General features: G+C 38.1%; 1 protein-coding gene across 1 annotated transcript; it reads left to right on the top strand.

Annotated features, from left to right (window-relative positions):
* Nucleotides 1-2,692: 2,692 nt before the first annotated feature.
* LOC131035092 (uncharacterized) lies at nt 2,693-6,139 on the top strand. The gene is made up of 2 exons (XM_059218373.1): nt 2,693-4,112; nt 5,612-6,139. The coding sequence occupies exons 1-2, from the start codon at nt 2,949-2,951 to the stop codon at nt 5,948-5,950; spliced, it is 1,503 nt and encodes a 500-aa protein (XP_059074356.1). The 5' UTR covers nt 2,693-2,948; the 3' UTR covers nt 5,951-6,139.
* The last annotated feature ends 946 nt before the right edge of the window (nt 6,140-7,085 follow it).

The raw sequence follows: 7,085 nt of genomic DNA, 5'->3' as shown, positions 1-7,085 counted from the left end.
TGGTTCCATAGTTTGTCATTTCCTTCCTACCATATTTTTATTTTCAAAATTTTAAGGGACAATTAAATTTTATATGTGCTTGAAGCTTTCTTCCAATGTGTTAGTTTTTTCACAAATCATTTCAGTGCTATGCTGGAAGCTTTCTTGCATTTTAATGGCTCAAATAAATATTTGTTTTCCTAGTTTTTTCATTGTGTGGGTTTTTTTTACATGCATGGTTGTCTAGAAGGTCCAACACTCTTTTTAAAATGGACATCTTTCAACGTATCTTACCTAAGTTTTTTAAATATAGGTATGCTAGTATAATGAAATAATACTATATAAATATATATTAATCTATTTTACTAGCATACATATATTTAATAATAATATATATAAAATATGTCAAAAGATATTCTTTTGGAGACATTTTTTTATCAAATTTTCTCATAAAAATACATTATGCATCTCAAGAATGATACCTCTTGATGTATTATATATATTATTATTAATTATATATATGCTAATTGTATTTATAGGGAGCTTTGATAGTGATCTACAACAAAATACATAGATACATTTTCAATAGCTATAAATACATTTGCAAGTTGAGAAAAATTCATTTTAAAACAAACTAAACCAACAATCTAATTGTAAAGCGGAAAAATCGAACCCTAGTTGTTCTCCCCTCCCCAACTCCAAGGAGAGAGAAGGGAGAGTCACTAGGGTTGATGATTTTCACTTAGGAGAGACTTTACATTCAAAAGAGGGGTTGAAACCCACAATATCCAATCCCACGCAATGCAAGATTGGATTCTAAATGAGTTTCAAGGGTTATGATAGCAAGGATACCCTCTTTTGTAAAGAATGTAGATAGAAAGATTGAACTAGGAATGCATGTAAAGTAGGAAAGATTCGCTTATAAACAGAGATAGGGATACGGGATGAAGCTGCGGACCTGGAATTAGCAGTAAAATGTCGAGACGGTGCTGTTCTGCAAATTTGAGCGAAAGTTGACGGGACGATGGTGCCCGACGTGCACACGGTCCTCCGAAAAATCTGCGAAACGAAGGGGGATCTGTTCGTCTCTGCACAAGGATTCCAGATCTTCAATTACAGCCGCGTACCTGCAACCTACACACAGAAAAGAGAGGACGATTGGGGGGTTAGGGATTAGGGGTTTGCCTTTAGGTCAAACCCCGGTTTTGGAATTAACCAAGAAATGAGAATGCTGTAAATGTAAATGTTTGTAATGTAAACAAGTACTGATACCTTGTTGTAAGAATGTTTGTATTCTTACATGCGAAGGTGTAATGTATGTAGTATGTTGTATGTTGTATGTGATCTCCTCTTCAATGGTTGAATCCTTGTCTTGAATGCAACACTTAGCTTTGAATGGAGACTTAGAATGCTCAATTGCTTGAAGGAATGCTTGAATGCTTGAATGCTTGAATGTTTGAATATCGCTTCCGCGTCTTGTTCTTGCTTATTTTCTTCCTTCCTTTCTAGGAGAGGAAAAGTAGTTTATATACTTGTCAATTAGGGTTGATAGACTGATTTTTCCGACCTTAGGCCGACCAGGAAACATTATTTCCCGAATTGCAAACTTAAAGACCCGATGCCCAAAAGAGACCGGGCCCAAAATAGGGCCAGGGACCAGGGCATTGGGCGCCATGGTCCTGGGGGACCAGGGCGCTGGGCGCCCTAGTCCTGAAGGACCAGGGCGCTGGGCGCCATGGTCCCACCTCCCGGGACAGCAGGGTGCAAGGAGGGATCAGGCCAGGGTGCAGAAAAATGCAGTTTTTGGTGTCGTAAACAGGTTTCAGGGTCTCCATTCAGGTTCAACGTTGCACCGCCATCGTGAAGACCCAAATGCAGTCGAAATTGCAAGTGTCGCAATTTTAGGACGCTACACTAATATTTGGTTGAAACTATCAAATTTGTACTTACATTGAAATCTAAGGATACTCAGAATTGAATTGATAAGACATTTGAAATGATGGTTTTTTAAAAATGAGAGGAAGAAATAGTGATCTCCCTCCGATTGTTGCTTCAATCTATTCACAATAAAAGAAAAATAGACATGAATATATGAGACTTTTGGAGCTCCTAGGTTCTTGAGCTTGAGACAAGATATTTGTAGGAAAATTTAGTTGCGGGTTAAACAATTGATACAAAATATAAGGAAAGGGCATCAATAGTTGTTATAGCTAACTTCACTTGCCCTAAGCTCCTAAATGGTACATCAAATTCTGATTATTTTTTTTTGGTTTTCTTTGCATGTGACTTAAATGCTTATAGCTATTATTTTGGCTTATGGATAGTAAGGGGTCATTTTAAGTTAATCTTTGATACATATTCTCTATTATCTTGTTAACCATTGACTTTGACCACTACAAATTTGCATAACTAATCCAATACTTAAACACAAATATCTCTAATAATTACATTTTATTGATACCAATAGAGTTGGTCTAGTAGTTCCTCTAGACCATCAGACTAAAAATCTTACAAATAAATTTATTCACTGAATTCTTCGGTGTTTACTATACTTAAAATATTGCTCTCCGAATAATTGAGCGGGAGATGTACAATGTCTTTTTCAAAATCTTTACCGATTGAGCGGGAGATGTACAATGTCTTTTTCAAAATCTTTACCGATAAAACCATTCAGATTAATATTGACAGACCATTTTCTTCCTCACCCAATTTGGCTCCACGGCTCTGTGCATTAAACAGAGCAGTTTGATCTCAGATTCTTTTAGGCACAATTTTCTGTTCTATCAGAAAAAGACAAATTTCTAAGAGGAGCTTGAACAAATCTGCCGAGCCCATAATTGCCTGTAAAGATGATCAACCCCATAGACAATCTAATGGTGCCTCTGTAGGATTAGTTTAGGGTTTTATGGGTAATGTAATGTTGGGGCTCCATTTGAAGTCGGGTGTTTTGAAGAAGCAAAGTTGATGTTATGGAGCTGCAAATTGTGGCGAAAGAGAGCGACAAAGAGCAAAGGGAGCGCGACAGGGACCATGACTTGACCAGCCTAACAGATGGCGAGCTTGATGACAGAATCAAGAGAATTTTCAGATTAATAGGTTTAAAGAGCTGTCATTTGCTCGATAGCGGCCACAAGCTAAATGATAGCGGTCACAAGCTCCGCCTTTTTCTTCAGAAGAATCTAGATGAGAGAAAACGCAGGCAAGACCTCGCAAAGGTTAGATCTTTTGGTAATGTGGTGGCGAGGCTCCATTTGAAGTCTGGGTGCCTTGAAGGATGCAAAGATGAGGCTAGGGAGCAACACATTGTGGCGAAAGAGAGCGACAAAGAGCAAAGGGAGCGCGACAGGGACCATGACTTGACCAACCTAACAGATGGTGAGCTTGATGATAGAATCAAGAGGATTTTCAGATTAAAAGGTTTAAAGAGCTTTCAATTGTTTGATACCGGTCACAAGCTCTGCCTTTATCTTCAGAAGAATCTAGATGAGAGAAAACGCAGGCTAGATGAGAGAAAACGCAAGCAAGGCCTCGCAAAGGTTGGTTTTTTTGGTAATGTAGCAGCGGGGCTCCATTTGAAGTCTGGGTACCTTGAAGGATGCAAAGATGAGGTTAGAGAGCTACACATTGGGGCGAAAGAGAGCAGCAAAGAGCAAAGGGAGTGCGACAGGGACCACGACTTGAGCAGCCTTACAGATGGTGAGCTTGATGACAAAATCAAAAGAATTTTGAGATTAATAGGTTTAATGAGCTGGCAATCGCCTGATGCGATTCACAAGCTCTACCTTTATCTTCAGAAGAATCTAGATGAGAAAAAACGCAGGAGAGACCTCACAGAGATTGAATTTTTTGATACTGTAATGGCGGGGATCCATTTGAAGTCTGGCTGCCTTGAAGAATGCAAAGATTTGGTTACGGAGCCACACATTATGGGTGAAGAGAGCGAGAAAGAGAAAAGGGAGTGCGACAGGGATCACGACTTGACCAGCCTAACAGATGGTGAGCTTGATGACAAAATTGAGACAATGTTGAGATTAAAATGTTTAAGCTATCGACTGCCTGATAGGGGTCACAAACTCTGCCTTTATCTTGAGAAGCATCTAGATGAGAAAAAACGCAGGAAAGAGGTCGCAAAGGTTGGTATATTTCATGGTTTTTCCTTTGCTCTATTTATGTTTCCCAATGCAAATACACGAGGGTTCTAATAGGATATGGTTATTAGCTAACTTATCAGGCTATCCCAAATGGGAAAACACTCACTTCTAATCGCCCAAAGATAAAAGAGAGATTGTAAAGATAGAGGGGATTTAGATAGAAGATAAAAAAATGATGAAAGCTTTGGGGATAGCCAACAAACTGGGACCTCATTCATATATCTTGAGCATGCTTCTAATGACTAAACATAAGACAACTTTGCAGCTGCACCATGCACTCATGAGTAGATTTCGGTTCCAGCCTGGCTAGCAATATCGAGACCCTCCCCTTTAGGAAGGGGGGATTTTACTTTATCTTTTATATCTTGTTTTAATTTTGATCTCCTTAGGTTTTGTGACTTGCTTTTTGAGACTGCATTTTAAATTTACACTTCTGAGGGCCATATACATTCTCATCATCTTTAATCACTTTTACAGTAGAGTACTCCTTAGTGGAGGAGTTAAGTAACTCGTAGCAGCTCTCACAAACCCTTCTGATAGAATTGTATTCCATTTCACTATCAAGGGAATTGTACTGCCCGATGTGTTTTGAACCTTGTTCATTTTTACAATAAATTCTCACCTCTCAGTTCTCACTAGACAGCAGCATGACAAATCATATTTTCTCGGGTTTATCATTTTTATAAGTTTATTTTTCATCAGAGGCAACTCACACAAGATTATCCTGGGAACTGCAGAGGCCAAAGAAAACCATAAGATGCAATGGACGGAAAATTGAAACATTTGGAAAATGCTTATAAATTCTAAAATCTCGGTAGTGAGACGGTGTGCCTAAGGAGATTATCAACCTTTCGAATTGAAATCTAGTTTTAAAGAGAAGCATATTGCAAGTTTATTCTTATGTTGGAGCATTGCAAGGATTTAAAAGAGACAAGCTTCAAAATCGGATAGGAATATCATTAAATGAAGCCATAGTCATTGTGTTTGTTGGGTTATACTTACTTTCATTCCCTCTCCACATGCGGGATTGTTGCTTCACTTTGCAGGACTCAGCCTCGTCGTGATCAACTCTACTATCTTGATTCACCGCCACCTTCTCATGTTTTGTGCATATTTCTTCATTTTGCTGAGTCATAGACCTTGAGAGCGAAAAACCTTCCTTCTTTCCTTTTGGAATGGTTTTCCCCAACTAAGTTTCCTTTTCTTCCTACATGTTGACAAGGTTACCCTTAGCTAGAACTTCATGTTTATTTTAGTCCAAACCTAAAAAAATTAGGAAGAGTGCATTTTTACCCATTTTGATTCCTGTTGGATCACCGTGCACTGGAAATCTGTCTTAACCTCTCACTCTGTGCTTGGAGCTTATTCAACTTTTGGTTTTACTGGGCAGAGATTTTCATGCCACTATTTGAAATAAAACCTAAATTACTTTCCCTATTGAGTTTCAATGTAAACTCACTCTCAGCAGTATTCTTTTGCAGGTATCTCTGATTCTGGAAATTCCGGAAGACAGATTCCTGATCCTGCTGAAGGAAGGACTGACAACAGTTTACAAGGAGGAGGCTAAGAGAGCACATTTTGATTTCTTGCTTCAGGGAAGAAACAATCTGAATGAGAAAGAAATGGATGTTCTAAAGGACTATATGAAGTCTCATAATATGATGAAGCTCGACAAGAAAAGGAAAGCTGAACCAACAGGCAAGGAAAGATACGAACCTGTGATTAAAGATCCGGATGCAAGTAATCTTCCTGATCCACTGATCGGGACTTATGACATTGACCAGCACGAGGCCAGCAGCAAGCGGTGCTGCTGGGAGTAGTGTTTTGCTCTCATGTCTTTTTGGCCTTTTTGTATTTGAAAACGATGGATGATAGATAGACAGATCTGCTCTGTTTACTGCTGGTTTTGTAGACGAGTGCTGTACTTATTGATGTTGCTGCTCCATATATTGTAACCTTCCTTTCGTAAACTATTTCATATATATATAGAGATCAAAATTAATTGTAAACGTTTAATATTATCATGTATAATGCAGCTGTTCCTTTAAGCTAGGGTCAATGCTTTGTGATTCTTGTTTATACATATTTTTAGTGGTTTTACGAAGGCTCTTGTTCCTTGAGGTTTACGAAAGACCTTGAATTTGGAGGTCGGAGACATTGAAGAGTTGGTCGCAATTTTCCACCTAGTGGATTTGGAATCTTTTCCAATTTTTTTTATAGAAGCATATTTAAGAATGGTTTTTTAATAGTTGCATGATGCATCCTTTCTTCCAGAACATGCCTAAGCTTCTTTCATTCTTCCAATATTCAAAGCTCTCCTTTTTAGAACAATTATTGTTGAAGAAGCATATGTATGGCATTATTTTACTCAAAAGACAATTCTTCTATCAACCATAGTATAGTTCAACATGAAGTCATGCCATCTATATTAATAGCATTTAACATACCTTTACTCGAGCTTGATTCCTAACATAAAAAGATAAAGGGAGACCTTATTACCAGTTTCTTCTGAAAATCGAAGGTGAACTGAAGGGTTTTTTCTACACAGAAGTGCAACGATTTAAAAGTTACAATCACTGACCTGATCCATAATGTAATGCAATAAATATTCTTATCGAGCCATCAATCGTAGGGCACCTCTGTCAAAGATTCTTTGAGTTTGAGGGTAAATTCCATAGTATAGATGCATCAGTGGCTCACTTTCTACAATTTCTTTTCCATCATTTGAGTAGATGCTCTTTGAGTGTTAAAAGGTAGGAATATAGGCATTTGAATTTATACACTGATTCTCAAAATTTATTTCTGTCACCTATATAGACATATAATCTCCAGATTGGAGTCTTCTCACTAATAGGGGACCCTGGACTTCTACAAAATGAGTACTAATTGTTGGGTATATGAAGCCCAACAGTCACATGGCTGTTTGTCTTCCCCAGAAGACTCTTCATTTCATAT

Source organism: Cryptomeria japonica, chromosome 3 (genome assembly GCF_030272615.1).
Source record: "Cryptomeria japonica chromosome 3, Sugi_1.0, whole genome shotgun sequence".
Lineage (NCBI taxonomy): Eukaryota > Viridiplantae > Streptophyta > Pinopsida > Cupressales > Cupressaceae > Cryptomeria > Cryptomeria japonica.
This window is presented reverse-complemented; position numbering and strand designations above follow the sequence as displayed.